We start from the raw sequence: 20,764 nt of genomic DNA, 5'->3' as shown, positions 1-20,764 counted from the left end.
GTAGGGTGAACGTGGAGTTCCCGGTGAATCAGGCTACCCAGGGGAAGGTGGCATCCAAGGCATACAGGTTGTAAATTCACCTCTTTGTTATGTTAGTTAAGACATTTTAAAAGTTATTGTTTTTACATACTTTAGAAGCCAAGTAGTCTTGTAAAAAAATAGTTTATTTATTATCATTTTTGGTAATGACATTTCTGATGTGATGTGATTTAGGAAAAGGCAAGCAGTAGATGTCTATGTCCATATGTCTGACTTAGGCCCAGTTCCCACAGAGTTTTTGGCACTGATTTTAATGCAGAAACTGCGTCAGAATCAGCGCCAAAAAACTTTAGAAATCGGCTCCTATTTATTTCAATGGGAGGCAGAAGCGTATTTTTTCCTGGGCGGCTCTTAGCCGCTCACTGGAAAAAAAGCAGCATGTTCTTTCTTGCCGCAGTTCCGCCTCTGACCTCCCATTGAAATCAATAGAAGGCAGAAAAAGTGTTTTAAGCTGCGCTGCATAAACCACGGCAAAAAAGCGCAGCCAGGTCAAAATTAAATACTCAGTGTGAACTAGGCCTTATGGAAAATGAACCTTAAATTTTTTATATTTTAAAATAGAGTTTGATTTCCAGTTTTGCAAGTCATAGTATGTAAATGACATATTTCCAGACATAATGTATTATAATATTTTAGAGCTTTGGTATCAAATATGAATGTTTCTTTATATACCTTCCCTTAGTTAAAACTGTACATGTACATTTTAGGGACCTAAAGGTTTGCCTGGACCACCTGGGCCACAAGGTCAGCAAGGTCTACCTGGACCTCAGGTTTGTGAAAACATAAAACAATTCTAACTTCTGTATGTAGTCTCCCTCCGATTGATCCATTGTAAAATTCTATAATAATGATGATAATGATAATGTATCTCTCTCTGTTCAGTCCAGTCTACTTTACGATAAATAATAGTGTGGACCATTTTATTTCAGTGTGTTACGTTAAAAAAAACATTGACAATCGATTGTAATGTCTATATTTCCCCTGGGGTGCCTCACAATAGGCCATTTTATTTCACTCAATCGCTCATTCCCACACGTCATATTGACATTTAGGCTCAGTGGTACAATAAAGACCTTGTCAACCTATCCTTCCCATATCGTCCGATGAACATACTCTACTGTCCATGCATTGAGTTTAAGGGGGTTCACAAAATTTTACCCTTATGTCTCTGCATATAACAGTCATTGAATTTATGGGTTTGCATTGTATAATCCATGGGTGTGCATAAGGTCTGCATTGTCACATTATTACATTGGAGGGGGGGGGGGGGTTGTTAAGAATAGCGTTACATCTGCCTGTCCTAATCTACAGAGCGCTGAAATAAGATGCGCCACATTTATTATGATTTATTTATTATTCAGCCTGGAAGCTCTATGGTATAGTTTTCTTTCTCTGGATTTCCCAATTCATGTTGGGCATATTGTACTGATATTCATAGTTTTAATAAAATAACTAATTAGATTGTTTTTATGTTCTCATTGACATTAGGGAATTTTAGGTCTTCTTTATATGTTAATTGGTTTGTTTTGTAGGGAACGGCTGGTGCTGTTGGTGCTCTTGGTTTTCCTGGCAGTGCTGGACCCAAAGGTCAAAAGGTCTGTATTTTCTGAATATAACAAGGTTTTACTTTTGTTATTGTACCGCTGTCTATTCATGAACTTGACAATTGCAACTTTTTTACCATTATGGTCATATGAATGAGGTAATTAACATGAGTTCTAGATATTACCATTGCATCTTTTTGAAGCACTGAAGACAAAATTATTTGCATATATCATGATAGCAAAACTGGGGTTTTATTTTGTAATGATGGGCAAAAATTAACAAAAAAATTTCCCATCCAAAAAAATAATCAATTGTGTAAATGCTCAGCTCAGCACATGAGCCTGATACTTATATTGGTATGATTGGGGGCACAATCTATATGTAAAAAGAAGAGCTTATCATTATAGGAATTTGTAATAGCTCATCTTTGAATAAAAACTCTTTTACAATTGTAATAACACAGTTACACATTCCTGAGTTTAGTCAAGTTTACTGTTCTTTTTTCTATATAAATTAAATTTTTTTGGTTTGTTTTCCAGGGAGAACCTGGAGACTCTGGAGAGAAAGGTGACATAGGAATTGCAGGACGTAGAGGTTTGCCAGTACGCACATTGAATTTAATCTTTAATTTCATATATTCTACTTTTGTACGATTTTACATTGATTATTATTCAAAGTATGCCTAACTTTTTATACTATATTAAATAATTTAATTATAATTAAATTTAAATGAATTAAAGTAAATCAAAACTACTTAACTGGTTGCCGACACAAGACGAGCATACTCGTCCTGAGTGGCGGGTACTTGGTGCATTGGGACAAGTATTCTCGTCCTGTGTGACAGCCAGTGTCCGCGCGCCACGATGAGCGGGGCAACGTCTGTAACGGCTGTAATACACAGCCGCAGCCCCGCTCTAAAGGCGGAGAGAAGAGAAAACTCTTTTCTCCGCTGTTAACCCCTTGAATTCCTGCGATCAAAGTTGATCGCGGAATTCAAAGCTAAAGTGAGAAGTGGGTCTCCCCTTTGATCGCGTCACAGGAAATTCCTGTGATGCGATCAATGGCTATATCTCGTACGGGCAGACAGCCCAGGGTCCGTTGAAGGACCTCAGGGCTGTCTAACCATATTCCCTGTTGTAAGGACATACAGGCTAATGTACTGGCATATAGATATATGCCAGTACATTAAATTTCAAAAATCGAAATCAAAATGAAAAATCCCTCTATGGGATAAAAAAAAAAAAAAGCTAAGTTAAATAAAAAAAATATATAAAAAAAAATATATATATAAAAAATACACAGAAATACACATTTTTTACAATAAATAAACTTTTCAAAATAGAAGTCCCAAAACATGAAATAATATACACATATTTGGCATCGCCACGTCCATAACAACCTGTACAATAAATGTGTAATGTTATTTATGATGATCGGTGTATGGTGTAAAAAAAATAAATAAAGAAAACTGCAGCGGAACTGCTTTTTTCCCAACATTTTTGCCAAAATACAAATATACTGTATATAAATGAAACGATAATGTAACAAAAAATGGTACCTACATAAAGTACAACTCGTTCCGCAAAAAACAAAGTCTCATACAACTACGTCGGACAACAAATAAAAAAGTTATGAGCGTCGGGATGCAAGGAGGGAAATATAAAAATATTGTTCGGTCCTCAAGGCCAAAATTGTCCGTGTCCTTAAGAGGTTAAATGATATTCATTTAAATATATTTTACCTGTCGTTTTGATAGCTAAATCACTTTCAAAAATGTAATCTCTAATAGTTTTTCAGCTTCAGTAATCAAAGTGCCAAAGATAGATAGACAGTGATGTGGGCGTATCATTTTAGGTATTGGATTTTTGAGGCTTGTCTAAATATCTTGTTTTTTTCTTCCCTTTTTATTTTAGATAGAATTTTTCCTTGCTTTCTATGAGTTTATTGTGTTTAGTAATTATAATTATGCATGTCTTTGTCAGGGCATCGATGGTGCTGATGGATACGGTTCTCCAGGTGTAAAGGGAGAAAAGGTAAATCGGTTACATTTTGCCATATTTCTTGCACGGTTTTCCAGCCTACTTTTTTTGGTATCAAAACTTTTCTAAGGCTAGATTTGAAATGGTCCTCCTGACATACGGCCCAGACATATGCAACTTTATGTCTATTCAGTTGACTATGTCTGCCACCCTTTGTAAAAATAAAATGGATAACACACAAAGTGGTTTTTATTTGTATTTGCATACAGTTGTATTAAAAAGTGTAGTCATTTACACTTTCAATACAGTTGAGGCAAATATACTGATGTATACCAATTAAATCTTTGCCACTCTATTGGCATACGTCTGGCTAATGATTGGGTAATGATAGCCTATGGGCACAAAAGATGTATACGTTGGAAAAAGTTTTCAGTATACCTGACAAATTTGGCCCCAAATATGATGTGAACCGAGGCTTAGATGCATTTTTTTTTCTGTTTAATGTCAAGGTCTATTCACACAGCGTTTGCAGTGTATATTGAAGGTATAGATACGTAGACCTCCAACGGATGCCTCAGATGATTCCAATGTATAGATATACAGTGGCATCCATCCATGTTAAACAAAAACCTAGTATATAGCACTGTATATGATTTTTTGCGGGATGTCCCTGTATGGAATAGCCCGCAGACTACAATGTTAGAGACAGGCTACCACGGAAATAATTGTATTACTCAACATAAAAATAATATTTGTTGTTTTAAGTCAACAACTTATTACTTCCCTACTTTACAAAAACATAAAAAAATTATATTTATTATTCCCTACAATGTACCAAGATGGGGGCTAAATTTTCTTTGAATTGCTGAATCTGCCTTATCCATATACTAACCATTTAACTATTCCAAGAAGATATCATTAGACACCTTGGTAGCCAAGGTGTCTAATGATATCTTCTTGGAATAGTTAAATTTAGCCCCCATCCTACTATCTGAATATTTTTTTCAGTAAAATTTACACAGTTAGACAATTGCTATGGTTTGATACACCTTGGCTTAAATCTGACTTACGGCATGGCCAGACTAAAGTTTTCAGTATGTTTTTGTGAAAACAAGTTAATTATTTCTGGTATGGGGTTCATAGAATCTACAAAAAATTATGTGTTTAAAGAGGCTCTGTCACCAGATTATAAGTGCCCTATCTCCTACATAATGTGATTGGCGCTGTAATGTAGATAACAGTGGTTTTTATTTTGAAAAACAATCATTTTTGAGCAAGTTATGAACAATTTTAAATTTATGCTAATTAGTTTCTTAATAGACAACTGGGCGTGTTTTACCTTTTTACCAAGAGAAATGTAAAGAGACCAAACAGCGTCATACACTTCTCTCCATTCATGTTTATCTAATTTCACTGCACAGCGTGATCTTGCGAGTCACTTACTCACACATTAACTTTACCCAAGTGTCTTGAGAGTGAATAGACATTGCCTCCAGCCAGGATGCGATGTCTATTCACACTACTGACACTTCGGTAAAGTTTCTGTGGGACTTAATCACACAGCACAGCGTGATCTCGTGAGTAGAGTTGTCCCTGCCCATAAGTGCTTACAATCTAAATGTAATATGAGTAGTGACACATTAGGTACATGGAGTGGAACCAAACTGAATCTTTGCCCTGTGTGAAGGAAAGCCAAGCTGCACTTCAGAATTTTAAGACATTGGGCCTGATGTCTAGGGAAGAGGGTGGTATTACCGAAAGAGATGGAAGCATCAGGTTTAGGCGAAGAAGATGATACAAGAAACAGGTGGTCAAATTTAGAAAAATCATGTTTGAGATAAAGAGAGTACATGACAGCAGAGACAGTCGACAGACACTCACTAATGTTATGTAAGAGAGCAGGAGAAATGTCCCAGCAGGATGTAGTTGGGTGTCATCAGCATAAAGATGGTACAAGAAAGTAACCCGGCTGGGATCGTGTAACTGGGATCGTGTGAGGCAAAGACAGTATTGGGCCCAACACGAAACCTTTGGGAAGCGTTACCTCTTTGGATCCCTCTCATTCTACTAGTTCACCACTTTCCTTTTGTTTATCCTGGTTTTGTCTGTCCTTGTCTATTTAGTCGGGTACTGTCCTTATTGTGACTATCCTACATCTCTGTATTTTTTTTCTTTTTTATACCTATTTCATTTTTAACCACCACAGTTGCTGCAGCCGACTATTCATTAACATTCTTCATTGAAAATATGTCTTACTCTGACCTGAAGTTTTGCGCTTCTTTGTCTCTTGTAAACTGTGCTTTTGTTGTTAAAAGTTGTAAAGAATACAAAAATAAAAGTAAAAGTAAATTATAGGTAATTAAAGAACTTTCTAAATATGGCTGCATTTGGCATGTATTCCAAGGGTTATTTCCATGGTTAGGGTTTGTTCACATGCAGTGTTTTCAGCAGTTGTTCGGGGCATAAACGCCTCGAAAAACCCTTAAAAAATGGAAGCTGAACACCTCCAAACATCTGCCAATTGATTTTAATGGGAAAAACTGTTTTTTACGCAACCATTTGAAAAAACGGCGTGTAAAACTGCCCCCCCTGTAAAAAGAAGTGCATGTCACTTCTTGAGCCATTTTTGGAGCCGTTTTTCATTGTGTCAATAGAAAAACACTGAAAATCAGAGGCTGTTTACAAAGTTATTTTACAGCCGTTTTTACTTTTGCCTGTGAACATAGCCTTAGGCCTCATGCACACTTCCGACACCTTTTTCACGGCCGCTTTTGACGGGTCCGTGAACCCGTTTTAGCGGCCGTGTGGTTTTAGTGTGCACTCCCGTGTGCACTCCGTGTTTCCGTTTCCGTGCGCCGAGCATGGTACTGTCCAGGGTGACAGTACCATGCTCGGCGCGCGGAAATAATGTAATAAAAAAAAAAATAATCATACTTACATTCCTCCTGTCCGGCCTCCAGCGATGACGTTCAATCCATGTCACCTCAACAGCCAATCACAGGCTGCCGCGGCCTCGGCAGCCGATCGGACTGGAGGAAGAAGAGGGACTCGTCACCAAGACAACGACCGGGTACGTATGAAATGCTTTTTATTTTATTTTTAATCATCAGCCTCTTTTCTCTATCAGTTATTGATAGAGACAAGAGGCTGCCGATTAGTGTAATATTTTTGTCATGTTTTTCTGCCCGCCCGGCGGTTGCTAGGCAACGGCTCCGTCACACACGGACGGCACACGGATGCCTTCCGTGTGCCTTCAGTTTTTTTGACGGCCCCATTGACTTGCATGGGCCTCACGGTCACGGAATCCCGGACCAAAGTAGGACATGCTCTACTTTGGAACGGAAAGGAGCAACGGACCGTCAAAAAAACTGAGGTGTGCATGGCCCCATTGAAATTAATGGGTTCAGGGGGCTATCAGTGACAAAAACGGATAGTATCCTGAAGGAAAAAACGGAAGTATGCATGAGGCCTTAGAGACATAAACACTTTTTGCTTTGGTCCACTTGAAAAAAGAACAATTTTCAAAAATAATTTTTCATTAGCCTACTTTTCTTTTAAGGTATTTCACAAATTATACAGATTCATGCCATTCTATTACTCATAACCTTGAGAGAACAGAGTTGTATAATGTAATGGAATTTTTTTTTTGTTCTCTAGGGTCATATTGGATTCCCTGGATATCCCGGTTCTCAGGTATATAGCGCATTCTGCTTTTCTGCTATTCATTTTCTGCAATGATTGGCAGCCGTGGGGAAATAAAATATGTGGTTATTGACAAAATATGTTAGTGTAAAGTCAGCTTATACTTCATTGGCCCAACTGTATAAACAATTGAAAAAATTTTGGACATTAAATAGTAAAATCTTAAGACTCCAACATTATATTTTTTTAGCATTTTGACAGGATACTCATATAGTTTTTAATGTGTGTTTCAATATACTAGTCCTCCTCAATGAGTTAGAATATCATCAAAAAGTTAATTTATGTCAGTAATTCAATTCAAAAAGTGAAACTCATATATTATATAGAATGATTACACACAGTGTGATCTATTTCCAGGATTTTGTTCTTTTAATGTTGATGATTATGGCTAACAGTTCATGAAACCCCAAAATTTAGTCTCTCAGAAAATTAGAATATTGGGTAAAAGTTCAAGATTGTAGACTCATTGACACGCTCCACAAGGAGGGTAAGCCACAAAAGGACATTGCTAAAGAAGCTGGCTGTTCACAGAGTGCTGTATCCAAGCATATTAATGAAGAGTTGAGAGGAAGAAAAGTGTGGTAGAAAAAGGTTGCACAAGCAACAGGGATAACCGCAGTCTTGAAAGGATTGTCAAGGAAAGGCCATTCAAGAATCTGGGGGAGATTCACAAGGAGTTGGACTGTAGCTGAAGTCAGTGCTTCAAGAGCCACCACACACAGATGTATCCAGGACATGGGCTACAACTGTCACATTCCTTGTGTCAAGCCACTCATAACCCAGAGACAATGTCAGAAGCGTCTTACCTGGGCTAAGGATAAAAAGGACTGGTTTGTTGCTCAGTGGTCCAAAGTACTGTTTTCAGATGAAAGTAAATTTTGCATTTCATTTGGAAATCAAGGTCCCGGATTCTGGAGAAATAGTGGAGAGGCATCAATCCAAGTTTCTTGCAGTCCAGTGTGAAGTTTCCACAGTCAGTGATGGTTTGGGGAGTCATGTCATCTGCTGTGTTGGTCCACTGTGTTATATCAAGTCCAGAGTCAACGCAGCCATCTACCAGGGAATTTTAGAGCACTTTATGCCTCCCTCTGCTGACAAGCTTTATGGAGATGCTGATTTCATTTTCCAGCAGGACTTGGCACCTGCCCACACTGCCAAAAGTGCCAATACCTGGTGTAATAACTACAGTATCACTGGGATTGATTGGCCAGCAAACTCGCCTGACCTAAACCCCATAGAGAATCTACGGGGTATTGTCAAGAGGAAGGTCAGAGACACCAGACCCAACAATGCAGACAAGCTGAATGCCGCTATTAAATAAACCTGGGCCTCCATAACATCTCAGCATTGCCACAGGCTGATCGCCTCCATGCCACACTGCATTGATGCAGTAATTCATGCCAAAGAAGCCCCGGCCAAGTATTGAGTGCATATACTGTACATACTTTTCTGTAGGCCAACATTTCGGTATTAAAAATCATTTTTGAAATTGGGCTTATATAATATTCAAATTTTCTGAGACACTAAATTTTGGGTTTTCATTAACTATTAGCCATAATCATCAACATTAAAAGAAAAAAATGGAAATAGATCACTCTGTGTGTAATGAATATATATAATATGAGTTTCACTTTTTTCATTTAATTACTGAAATAAATTAACTTTTTGATGATATTCTAATTCATTGAGAAGGACTAGTATATCTATTCTTTATAATTGCAATAATTCATATATTTAAAGAAGTTGTCTGAGAAAAAAATGTCTGCATTTTTTTTTTCGAAACAGTGCCATTCTTGATTATGGGATGTGTCTGGTGTTGAAGCTAATCCCCATTCAAATGACTAGATTAACATTAAATTCAGAGAAAAAAGTCATGTTTCATATTATTTAATTTATGTGAAAGAAAACCCTCATACAGCTATGTCGGCGTAACAATCAAAAAGTTATGGATCTTAGAATATGGTGACACAAGAACAAATGCTATTTTAAAAAAAAGTGTTTTAATTGTGCAAAAGTAGTATAACTTTAGTATCGGCGTAATCGTAACAACCCGCAGAATAAAGTTATTATGTTATTCATACCAAACGGTAAACGGTGTAAATCACAAAAAAAGACAAAAAAGAGTGGCAGAATTTCAGTTTTTCTTCCATTATCCACCAAAAAATTAATTTAAGATAAGCAATAAATGATATATACCTCAAAAGGGTATCATTAAAAAATACAACTCGTCCTGCAAATAACAAGCCCCCACACACCAATGTCTACGGAAAATAAAAAAAGTTATTGCTTTTAAGATGGGAAATGGGAAAAAAATGTAGAATGTGAAAACATTTTTAGAAAATCACTTGGTCATTAGGGACCAAAAAAGGCAGATCACTAAGGGGAATAAAAAAAAGAAGTATTCGAAGAAGAGAAACCGATCTTGTAAACGTATTCTGTTGTACCACAGATAATGATGTAATCCAAGGCATACATCTCATAAAATAAACTGTTCAGTTTATGTTTACGCTGGTAGACACATCTTCCAATCTGCTTCTTCCAAGACCTGAAAAATCTCCTTTATTTATTGACACGAAATTCCTTGCCAGGAATTGAGCTTTAGGTTTTCTCCTCTTTTTGACTATGAAAAGTCTGCAAAAAACGCCCAAAAAAACGCTGTTGCGAAGCATAAAAAAAAGGAACGTTAATCCCACGCATATTTCTGGTTTAAAAAAATGGATGAATATTTGGATGCCAGGTCTACAGCCATTTTACATATGACATGTGTACCCCAGGGGGTACATGCTACCTCCATAGAAGTTACTTACATACTGTGCTTTCCATAGGCACAGTCTTGCGGGTGCTTTGATCACTTATTTAAGCAGAGCGTTCTTGGCAAGAATTGAGAAACATTGTTCTACAGCAATAGATTTTGTGGTATGTTTCCAAGCACTATTTCTGACTGAGGACTGCAAAATATTTGTATACTATCATTAACTATTTGATCTACACAGGGCGATGATGGTGATACCGGTAATCCTGGAGATCTTGGTCCTAAAGGAGTGAGAGGCAGACGGGTGAGGATATTCTCATTATGATAAAGAAAACTTTTTTTAAAAAAATTTGAATTTCGAATTGGGATATTTTCTATTATTGAAACCTACTATTAAAATACTTGCGTAATGAATAGTACGAAACCAATAAGTGATTTCATTAAACAAACTTGGAGGTTTTCTATGCATTAGATTCCAAAACTGATTTTATGTGATGTTTTGATAATTTTTTTTATAGTAAATCTTATTTGATATTACTTAGTAATTTAGTTTAACATGAGCTTTGTAATTTGTGCACCTCCGGATTTGAGGTTGAGGTGTTTAGGTACTTAGATTCTTAAGTATTCCACCTTAAAACATTTTCCCTAAAGTTTAGAGAATCTTTTTGTAGTTCATAAATGAAATAACATTTTATTTAGGGTACAGCTTCCCGTTTTGCTATTACCTATATTTTGAGTGTACTGTAATGATTTTTAATTGGTATGAATGAATAGGAAATCTTTTTGGTTAAAAGCAGGTAGGTTTGTGTATAATGACATTGGTGAAACATAATATATAGCATTCCTTAACATTTGGCTATTTATCTAACTAATAAAATATTTACAGCGGTATTCCCAACTTAAACATTTATGGTATATTCACGGGATATGCCATAAATGTCTGACAGATGCGGCTCCCAGTTCTGGTGAGGTGGCCGCCGCATCCAGGTGGAGAATGAATGGAGAGATGGTGGCACGGCTTTCTCCATTTTACTCCTAGGATAGTTACGAAAGGTGTCAGGTATGGGAAACAATGTAATAAGGGATCTTGCAGATTTGTTGTGTATAGTATTGTTAACCTGAGCAATCTATTTTACCATATCCACCAATGAGTATTTGAGTTACCACTTGATTTCTATATTGCATATACTAAAATATTACTCATTATAGATAATTTAGGACTTGTACTTATGTGTTTATTTTAGGGAAATGCTGGCTTCGCTGGAGCATCTGGTGACTCTGGAGAGAGAGGACCTCCTGGTGCAAGGGTAAGAAGAGCATTTATAGGCTCAACCATTGAACAAACAAGTATCCTTAGAATAGAAAGTAAAAATTATAATGCTTTGTGTTCTCCATTTCTTTAGGGATCCAAAGGACCACAAGGAGCAGTATCATTTACAGTAGGCAATTTACTATTATTTTATCTTTCACCATCTCATTTTGCATTGGATTGCGGTTAAGGCTGCAAAAAGTTAATTTACTGTTACAGACCGTATACTGCATATACACAGGAGTTGATCGTACATATTTTCCATCCTAAAGGTACAGTATTAATTACACTTAGAAAAAAATAAAACATTTTCCTTATTTACCTTAAATGATATTCCAGTTATTGGTCAAGCACTGAGTCTTTAATAAATGCCTATACTAGCATACTGTTACATTGTGATCTAGACTTAGAGACTTTTTATTGGGTTTTCAATTGATGACCTATTCATAGGCCATCATGGCATTATTGCTAGGTATCTGACTACTGGGACCCCCATAATCAGCAAAATTAAGGGGCTGCCATAGCTCCTTCACTGTTTATACAGGCAGAGAGAGGTCTATATAAGTGTGGCTGTTCCTGGCACTGCAGCTAAGCCCCACTTAGCCCCGTTTACTTGAATGGGCCTTGATAGGAGCCCCCACCAATCATACATTGATGGCCTATGACAAGCTCGTCATTGAGTCATCCTTTTCCATTTTGTTTTTTAACTTTCTATCAAGCTATTTCTTATTTACATTAATTTCTTGCCTTGCTGTTTTACAAAAGTGACAGTAGGAAGTGGCTGGCACTACAACTCTTTTAATGGATGTAATCGAGTGTTTCCAGTATCCTAAATGGCAAATCTGGCTAGATAGTAAATAATAGCAGAGTATCACTAAACAACTAGGCAGACTTGCCAGTCAGGAAAGCTTAGTTACAACATCTATGGAGGGCTAAATGATAACCTTGCCGCTGGCACTATACACAGCAATACTTATGTATTGCAATGTATTGTATTTTTAACATCCTGCCGTCATTAGGCCCCCAGGCTACCATGACAACCATCACCTTACCCCTCTTTCTAATGGCTTATTGACTGTGGCACCCAAGTAGTTAAATGTCCAGGATCTGAGTTATCTACTATCCTGGCTGTTAGACAAGGGTGTCAGCTGTAATGAACAGCTGACACCCGCAGCGTGCGAAGTCCACTCCATACTACTTGTCACCTATCATGACGTACAGTTTTCCCATTTTTTTCCATAAAATAATTTAAACAATACAAAAATTAAACATATATGATAATTGCCATAAAGATTTTTCAAAAAGTCAGAATTGCTGTTTTTTAGTCACCTCTCCTCCAAAAAAGGGAATAAAACGTGGTCAAGAAAGTCGAATGTATCCCAAAATGGTATCAATAAAAACTACAGCTCTAAAATAAGCCCTCACACAGCTCCATCAATTGAAAAATAAAAAATTACGGGTCTCAGAATATGGGTCTCAGAATAAAACAAATAGTTTTTATTTTGTAAACGTAGTACATACTTAAAACAAAAACTATATAAGTTTGGTATTACCGGTAAACATATTAACCTGCAGAATAAAGTTAACATGTCCTTTTACTGCACGGTAAATGCCATAAAATCAAAACCCTTAAAACAGTGGAGAAATTGCGGGGTTTTTTTCATTCCACCACACAAAATAATTTTTATAAGTTTCTCAGTGCACATATTGTAAATTAAATGGTGCCATTAGGAAAAAAAAACGTCCTGCCCAAAACAAGCTGTCAGATTAAATGTAATTGGTGGCAGAACCTTGCAGCAAGTGTTCAAAGTTCAATCTCACACATACAATAGGGCCAATTTACCTATCAGTTTGTTTTTGGAGTGTGGGAGGAAACCGTTGTACAGGGAGAACATAAACTCCATGCATATGTTGCCCTCGGTTGATTTGAACCCAGGATTCCACTATTTCTGGGCAACAATGCTAACCACTAAGCCACCATGCTGCCCTGTGTTGGCTATATATTGAAAAATGTATTGACTATGTTCTATGATTCTAAGAGTTTTCTTTTTTTATAAGTACTTCACTTTATTTCTCCCTCTAGATTCTAGAGCACAGAGCTATGAATGGATTTTAACTTTTTTCATTAGTTTTTTTGCCTTCAAATGTTAAAGGCCTAAATTACATATCTGCATTGACAAAGCCAAGCAGAGCAATGTAGGCCTAATTACTACCAAAAGAAAGAAAAAAACATAAAAATACCGTACATAACTCTGTATCATGTTATTAGGAACAACTTACAGCCTTTGCAGTTCTTAATACAGTCAATGATCCATTTCAGTCACATTCTGTTCACATGATGAAGTATAATAATACAGGAGGAACATGCATTGCATACAATGAGTAATTTGTAATCTTTAGTTCTATTTAATTTTTTCCAGACTTGTGAACTTGTACATTTCACTAGAGAAAATTGCCGTAAGTAAATCCAGCATCCTTCTATATTACATAGCCATCTCCAACATTGAAACAAATAATTAAAGATTCTACCTTTTTTCCCTTACAGCTTGCTTCTCAGGTAAATTTTATGTCATTTTATATTATATTTACTTTTACCATACACATGAAAAAAGTCAAGAATTCTTCACATTGTTTCCATTTCAGGTTCTTCTACATGTCCAGTCTATCCAAGTGAAATAGTGTTTGCTCTTGATACATCTCAAGATGTTCCAGCAGCAGCCTTTCAACGAATGAAGGATATTATTATCTCCCTTGTTGAAAAAATGGAGATTAGTGAAAGTAATTGCCCCAAAGGGGCACGTATTTCCGTTGTATCATACACCAATCACGTTAAACAACTCATTCGCTTTTCTGAGTACAAGAAAAAAAGCTTGCTCTTGGAGGCAATCCGTAACATTTCACTTCAAAGGACAACTGCTGAAAGAAACATTGGAGAAGCAATGAGATTTGTGGCCAGAAATACCTTCAAACGCGTTCGTCACGGAGTACTCATGAGGAAAATTGCAGTCTTCTTTGCCAATGGGCAATCCCAAGATGCTACTTCAATTAGCACGGCTGTATTGGAACTAAGTGCACACAATATTGCACCAGCAGTTATAGCTTTTAATGATGTCCCCAATATCGCACAGTCTTTTGAGGTAAGTTGACACCTGTTGTAAATTATGCAGTTATTTATGTAGGTGAAATATACAATTTTCCGAAGGTGTTAGTGGAAATATTCAATCAAAAAAATTACATATTTTAAAGCAATTTTTTTTTTAAAACGGTTTAGTTTCTTGACTGTTTTTAGCGTGCATACAGTAGGTAGGTTGGTTTATCTATATTATCAAATGCAGTGCAGAAAGGTCATGACATATTCCTCTTTTGTTACTTTTCCCTGATATATTTTTATATAATGTTTTAAACTATACCTAAAGTGTAACTCCAGTTAGGACTAGGAGGGCATGAGGTGATGTGGGTACCTTTCCTTACTTTAACTGCATGACATATCCATTAAGCCAGGAATGATCAGTACTAAATGTTCTGTGCACCAGCAGAGGCAATATACCAAGGGGCAATTTTAAGATCTGCTTCAGGCTAGAATTGCCGCTAAGTGCCGCTGGTAAGGTTCGACTACTTTAAAGCCACTGTTTTTGAGATCTCTGTCAATCTCAGGCAATGCCCCCAGGCTTTGTTTCTCTCCTGAACAGAATGCCATGTGAATGCAGTTACCACTAGAGTGAACTTACGGAAGATAGATTTATACAGCTCCCATTGGACTCAAATATAAATCTGCTCTCAGCAGTGCCTCCAGGTTTATACGTTAATAATGTAATGAATGACAAGGTACGGTATGTTAACTACCTTTCCTACCAAACAGTGTCAGTCTAAGCAGCCTGTTTAAAGGTGGATATCACGAAAAACCTTTATCACAACTTAGGCCACTTTCACACCACAGTATTTATTTCAGTATTTTACAACCGTATTTTTAAGCCAAAAACCAGGAGTGGGTACGCAAATCTTTCCATTATATTTTTTCTCTGTTTATGTTCCTCTCCTGTTTTTTGGCTTACAAAAACTCATGCAAAATACTGTCCAAAATATATCATGTGAAAATAGCCTTATACAAAGTGCTGATCCTTAAATGAGTTACATAAATAACCAGAACAAGGACACTCTTACATACATGTTAACGTTCTATGTTACTGTACTCATTTTAATGTCTGTTCAAGTTAAGTGTGCAACATCTATGGATTACATGACACAAATGGGCATGAACCCCAAGATGCTGATCAAGAAAAAGATTGTCTTGTCACCCAAATCCTTCCACTTTCATAGTTTAAGTTATCCAGCTTAAAATTGAAAAATATAAAATTTTTGGTACCATACAGACAATAAGATAATTAAAGTGAGAAATAAGGCTCAAAGGGGTTGTCTGCTTTATATAATACGTTTTTGTTAGATGGGTCCTTTGATGACAATCTGATCAGGACCCTCAATAATCAGCTGTGGGGGACCCCAGCAGCTAGTATTTAATTTTCCTACAGCACCACTGCAGGGGAAATGGAGCATTACACCTATTGAAATCAATTGGCTGTCCGTGTAATGCTTGGACATGGCAGATATGTTATGCTCTTTGTAGCCGCTCTCTACTCTGACTAATCAATGAGAGTCCTGAACTGAAGACACCTCTTTATTAACTCAGAATTCCCTAATAGGGTACTTGTAACTGGGTTTTCTAAACCAAAATAACCCATTAATACCTATACTATGAAACTAAAAGAGACTTAAACCAAATCAAATGGTCTCTTGCTTGGCGACTCGGGATAAGAAAACTTTATGAACCTTTTCCCATCCTCAAACATGCAATTACCTACTAAGTGCTTTATAGACAAATACAGATGATATTCACTAAAACAAATCTGTGTCATGAACATCTGGAGATAAGAACTGAAGTCATTGATTTTCAGAATGCAATAAAGGATAAATTGCAAATGAAATAACGTGTTACGCAGAGGTCAGTTTACTGTAGCCAGCAATCGAACATGTTACCACTTTAGAATGAGATTTTCATTTTAACAATTCCTCTAAAGAATAAAATTGGACAGCAACATGAATTATCTGAGTTTAGTGTAAATTGTGTGCCGAATTACACATTTGCTTTTCCACTGAGATTCATTTCTTGAGAAATTCAAATGTAAAAATTAGAATACATACAGAAAACTTAAAGGGGTTGTCCAGTCTCTAAAAATTGATGGCCTATCCTCAGGATAGGTCATCAATATCTGATCAGTCAGGGTCCGACTCCCGGTACCCCCACCAGGCAGCTGTTTTGAAAGGGCCGCAGTGCTCGTATGAGCGCTGCTTCCCCTTTATTCCTTATCTGTTCATACTATGAATAGCCAACATACTTGAATGGGAGAAGGCTGTAGTACCGCTACAAGTGTGTCGGTGATTCACAGTAAGAGCAGATAAGGAATGAAGGGGAAGTAGGGCTCGTACGAGCGCTGCGGCCCTTTCAAAACAGCTGATCGACTGGGGGTCCCCGGGAGTCGGACCCTGACTGATCGAATATTGATAGCATATCCTTAGCGACTGGACAACCCATTTAAATCTCAACACCTTTGCCAGATTGTGGGTTGTAACATCAAGTAAATTAGATATATGTTCAAAATCATATTATCTTAGTGACAAACGAAAAAGCAAAATTGACTGCTGTATATGTCTATATATGTATATGGGTTTCTTCACTGTAGATGGTAAAGACATTGTGCTTCCTAAATTAAAAAATACAGTATGGGGCAGCCAGTGACTTTTGTCTACATGACACAAATTTTCATAGGCCATCAAACTAATTATACATATTTTTCCTTTTCCTATGCAAGTGTCAGTTGACAGGTGCACATAGTCAAGTTATAGATAAACTCTACCCAGTATAAAAAATAAGGTATATTTAGCCAGATCATCAGGGGAGTCATATAGGGGAGTCTTCAAATTTACATTATGTGATAACTGGTATTTGCTTCCATAGAGCATCTTAATCAAATGAACTTATAATTGTAAAGATATAAAAGGGATTTCGCAATAGATATGTTATAAATGTTTTGACCTATTTGGAGAACGGTGGTCTTGTGCCCCGTGCGCCTTTGAACTCAGCAGAACACAGTCATAAAAGAGAGGAGAAGGAAGAGAGGGTCATCCCACGCTCTATCATAGTCTGGAAACAGCCAGGGGTTTATGGACAGGTTCTGCCGAATAAGAAGGCTCAAGGTGATGTTCGGGATTCACGTTCTCCCAATTAACTTTACCAGTCCTTTACATAGCCTTGACAATGAGCTAAAATATATTTTTATTACTATCAAGTAATACAACTATTTTAATTTCTTGCACATAATAAAATAAATGATGATCTGTTGATGGGGCAAGACTTCCAGAATCAGAACTTTCTGGGAAACTATGTGATTGTTTCACTAAAAGGATTAATTCCAGATGATTTAAATCAAGGAGATAGATGCAGGGATGGGAATCAAATCTTTAATAACAGATTCTCCTCCCAAGCGAGCGATATAGCAATGTTTGCAGTGCACGATTTCGGGGTGCGGAAAATTCTCTATAAATATATTAAAATTATTAGGAAGTAATGAAAAATTTGTTACACATGTTAAAATAAATGAAGATTAATGAGGCAAAACCACCAAAATGAAAAGTTTATGGGAAACTATAAGATTGTTTCACCACAAGGATTGAATCCAGATGATTTAAAGGGAATGTGTCACGAATGAAACATTTTTTTACGTAAGTTACTTATTTCTTAAGTTACTTATTTTTTAAGTTTTTTGGTGTATTTTTTTTTTCTTCCACACGGTGGAAAGTATTAAAAATTAAATAATAATTTGACATGTTTTCCTATGTTGGCCACCATAGAGAGCACTTCCCAGAATTACAGCAAGGTGAAGAAGGCAAAGCAACCTGACTCACAGATGCCGTAAATGTGGGAGGGAATCTCACCCCCCCCCCTCCTACAAGCCAGGAAAAGGTGTCTCCAAATTGCTAAGCATTTTGGGTGTGATTCCGCAGCTGGCAGAAGCTATGGGACACACCAAAAGGCTATGGGTATGTTCACATGCTTACTAAACAAAGGGAAAACAGCTCCTGATTTTCAGCCATTTTTTGATCAAACTCGCGTTTTTGGCTGCGTTTTTTACGGCCGTTTTTGGAGCTGTTTTTCTATAGAGCTGTTTTTCTATAGAGTCAATGGAAAACAGCTCCAAAAACATCCCAAGAAGTGCCTTTTTACGTGCCGTTTTTGGAAAACCAGCCCCGTCGGAACAGAACGCCGTATTTCCCATTGAAACCAATGGGCAGATGTTTGTAGGCGTTCTGTTTACAATTTTAAGCCGTTTTTTGGGACGTTTACGGCCCAAAAAACGTCTAAAAACACTGCGTGTGAACATACCCTTAGAATGAAGAAAGTGAAGTGAATGACTTTTTAGTTGACAGGTTCACACGGCTTGTATTTGACACGTTTTTTTCCCGTATTTTACATGCCTCTCCTGCTAAATATCCTGCTGACAGTCTCCTCCAGCATCACCGCCCAATACTGATGACAGTCTCCTCCAGCGTCACCATACAATCCTGCTGACAGTCTCCTCCAGCATCACCACCCAATACTGCTGACAGTCTCCTCCAGTATCACCATACAATACTGCTGACAGTCTCCTCCAGCATCACCGCCAAATACTGCTGATAGTCTCCTCCAGCGTCACCATACAATCCTGCTGACAGTCTCCTCCAGCATCACCGCCCAATACTGCTGACAGTCTCCTGAATCGTCACCATACAATCCTGCTGACAGTCTCCTCCAGCAGCACTGTCAGCAAGATTGTATGGTGACGCTGGATGAGAGTGTCAGCAGTATTGGGTGGTGATGCTGGAGGAGACTGTCAGCAGGATTGTATGGTGATGCTGGAGGAGACTGTCAGCAGGATTGTATGGTGATGCTGGAGGAGACTGTCAGCAGGATTGTATGGTGATGCTGGAGGAGACTGTCAGCAAGATTGGGTGTTGATGATGGAGGAGACTGTCAGCAGGATTGTATGGTGACACTGGAGGAGACTGTCAGCAAGATTGGGTGGTGATGATGGAGGAGACTGTCAGCAGGATTGTATGGTGACCGTGGAGGAGACTGTCAGCAGGATTGTATGGTGATCTTGGAGGAAACTGTCAGCAGGTTTGTATGGTGATGTTGGAGGAGACTGTCAACAGGATTTTATGGTGATGATGGAGGAGACTGTCAGCAAGATTGGGTGGTGATGGAGGAGACTGTCAGCAAGATTGGGTGGTGATGATGGAGGAGACTGTCAGCAGGATTGTATGGTGACCGTGGAGGAGACTGTCAGCAGGATTGTATGGTGATCTTGGAGGAAACTGTCAGCAGGTTTGTATGGTGATGTTGGAGGAGACTGTCAACAGGATTTTATGGTGATGATGGAGGAGACTGTCAGCAAGATTGGGTGGTGATGGAGGAGACTGTCAGCAAGTTTGGGTGGTAATGATGGAGGAGACTGTCAGCTGGATTGTATGGTGACGCTGGAGGAGACTGTCAGCAAGATTGGGTGGTGATGATGGAGGAGACTGTCAGAAAGATTGGGTGGGGACGCATCACCATACAATCTTGCTGACAGTCTCCTCCAGCATCACCACCCAATACTCCAGAAAGTCTCCTCCAGCGTCCCCATACAATCTTGCTGACAGTCTCCTCCATCGTCTCGATACAATCTTGCTGACAGTCTCCTCCGCAGTAGAGGAGACAGTACAGGCTGGACCCGGCAGAATGCCATAGGGGGAGGCCACCATGATCAGGGATGTTAGGAAGGGAAGGAGTTAAGGAGTTAGGGGTGTGGTTAGGAGGGGGCGGATGTGAGGGGGGCGAGGTCAGTTTACTTAAGGGTAGGAGAGGGAAAGGCGTCGCCATCTTTAGTAACAGCACAGGGAAGCTTGTAGCAGCACAGGGAAGCTTGTCCAGGATTTGACAATGGATGCACTACTTACCCAGCTCCGGGCAGCAGTAGCAGAACGAGGCATGGCCTGGCTAGCGGAGGGGCTGGGGCTTTCCGGCCCGCTGTCTGGGGCTCCGAGCTCGGCGGTGAGCGGACGAGGAGAGGAAGATGGGGAGCCCCCTGGTTCAGGGGCGAGTACGGAGGACGCGGCCGTGTTTGGATCTGGGGCGCAGGCGGTGCCGTCCTCTCCTCCCCGGCGGCGGTCACGTCGCACGAGGCCTCCGGAGAGGTTGAGCCCGGAAGTGATGCCACGAGCCAGGCGCAGGGTAAGGAGCCCCACGAGGGACCCTCCAGGCCGGGCCCCTCGCTCGGCTGCCGTGAGCAGGACGGCCTGGTCTGAGAGGAATCCTGGAAGCCGGCCTGGCTCAGCGGAGGTGGTAGGGCAGGCGCCCATGCATCC

General features: G+C 38.7%; 1 protein-coding gene across 1 annotated transcript in view; it reads left to right on the top strand.

Moving 5' to 3' along the window:
- LOC142652590 (collagen alpha-4(VI) chain-like) overlaps positions 1-20,764 on the top strand; it is a 142,682-nt gene that overhangs the window by 56,949 nt on the left and 64,969 nt on the right. The window contains exons 25-36 of the mRNA XM_075828245.1: positions 5-67; positions 747-809; positions 1,572-1,634; positions 2,124-2,186; positions 3,567-3,617; positions 7,221-7,256; positions 10,259-10,321; positions 11,262-11,324; positions 11,421-11,456; positions 13,747-13,783; positions 13,872-13,883; positions 13,970-14,463. Coding sequence (XP_075684360.1) covers positions 5-67; positions 747-809; positions 1,572-1,634; positions 2,124-2,186; positions 3,567-3,617; positions 7,221-7,256; positions 10,259-10,321; positions 11,262-11,324; positions 11,421-11,456; positions 13,747-13,783; positions 13,872-13,883; positions 13,970-14,463 — 1,044 coding nt within the window. The remainder of the gene's footprint in view (positions 1-4; positions 68-746; positions 810-1,571; positions 1,635-2,123; positions 2,187-3,566; positions 3,618-7,220; positions 7,257-10,258; positions 10,322-11,261; positions 11,325-11,420; positions 11,457-13,746; positions 13,784-13,871; positions 13,884-13,969; positions 14,464-20,764) is intronic.

Source organism: Rhinoderma darwinii, chromosome 5, assembly GCF_050947455.1.
Source record: "Rhinoderma darwinii isolate aRhiDar2 chromosome 5, aRhiDar2.hap1, whole genome shotgun sequence".
Classification (NCBI taxonomy): Eukaryota; Metazoa; Chordata; class Amphibia; order Anura; family Rhinodermatidae; genus Rhinoderma; species Rhinoderma darwinii.
The sequence above is the reverse complement of the archived record's forward strand: the minus strand, read 5'-3'. Positions and strand labels throughout refer to the sequence as shown.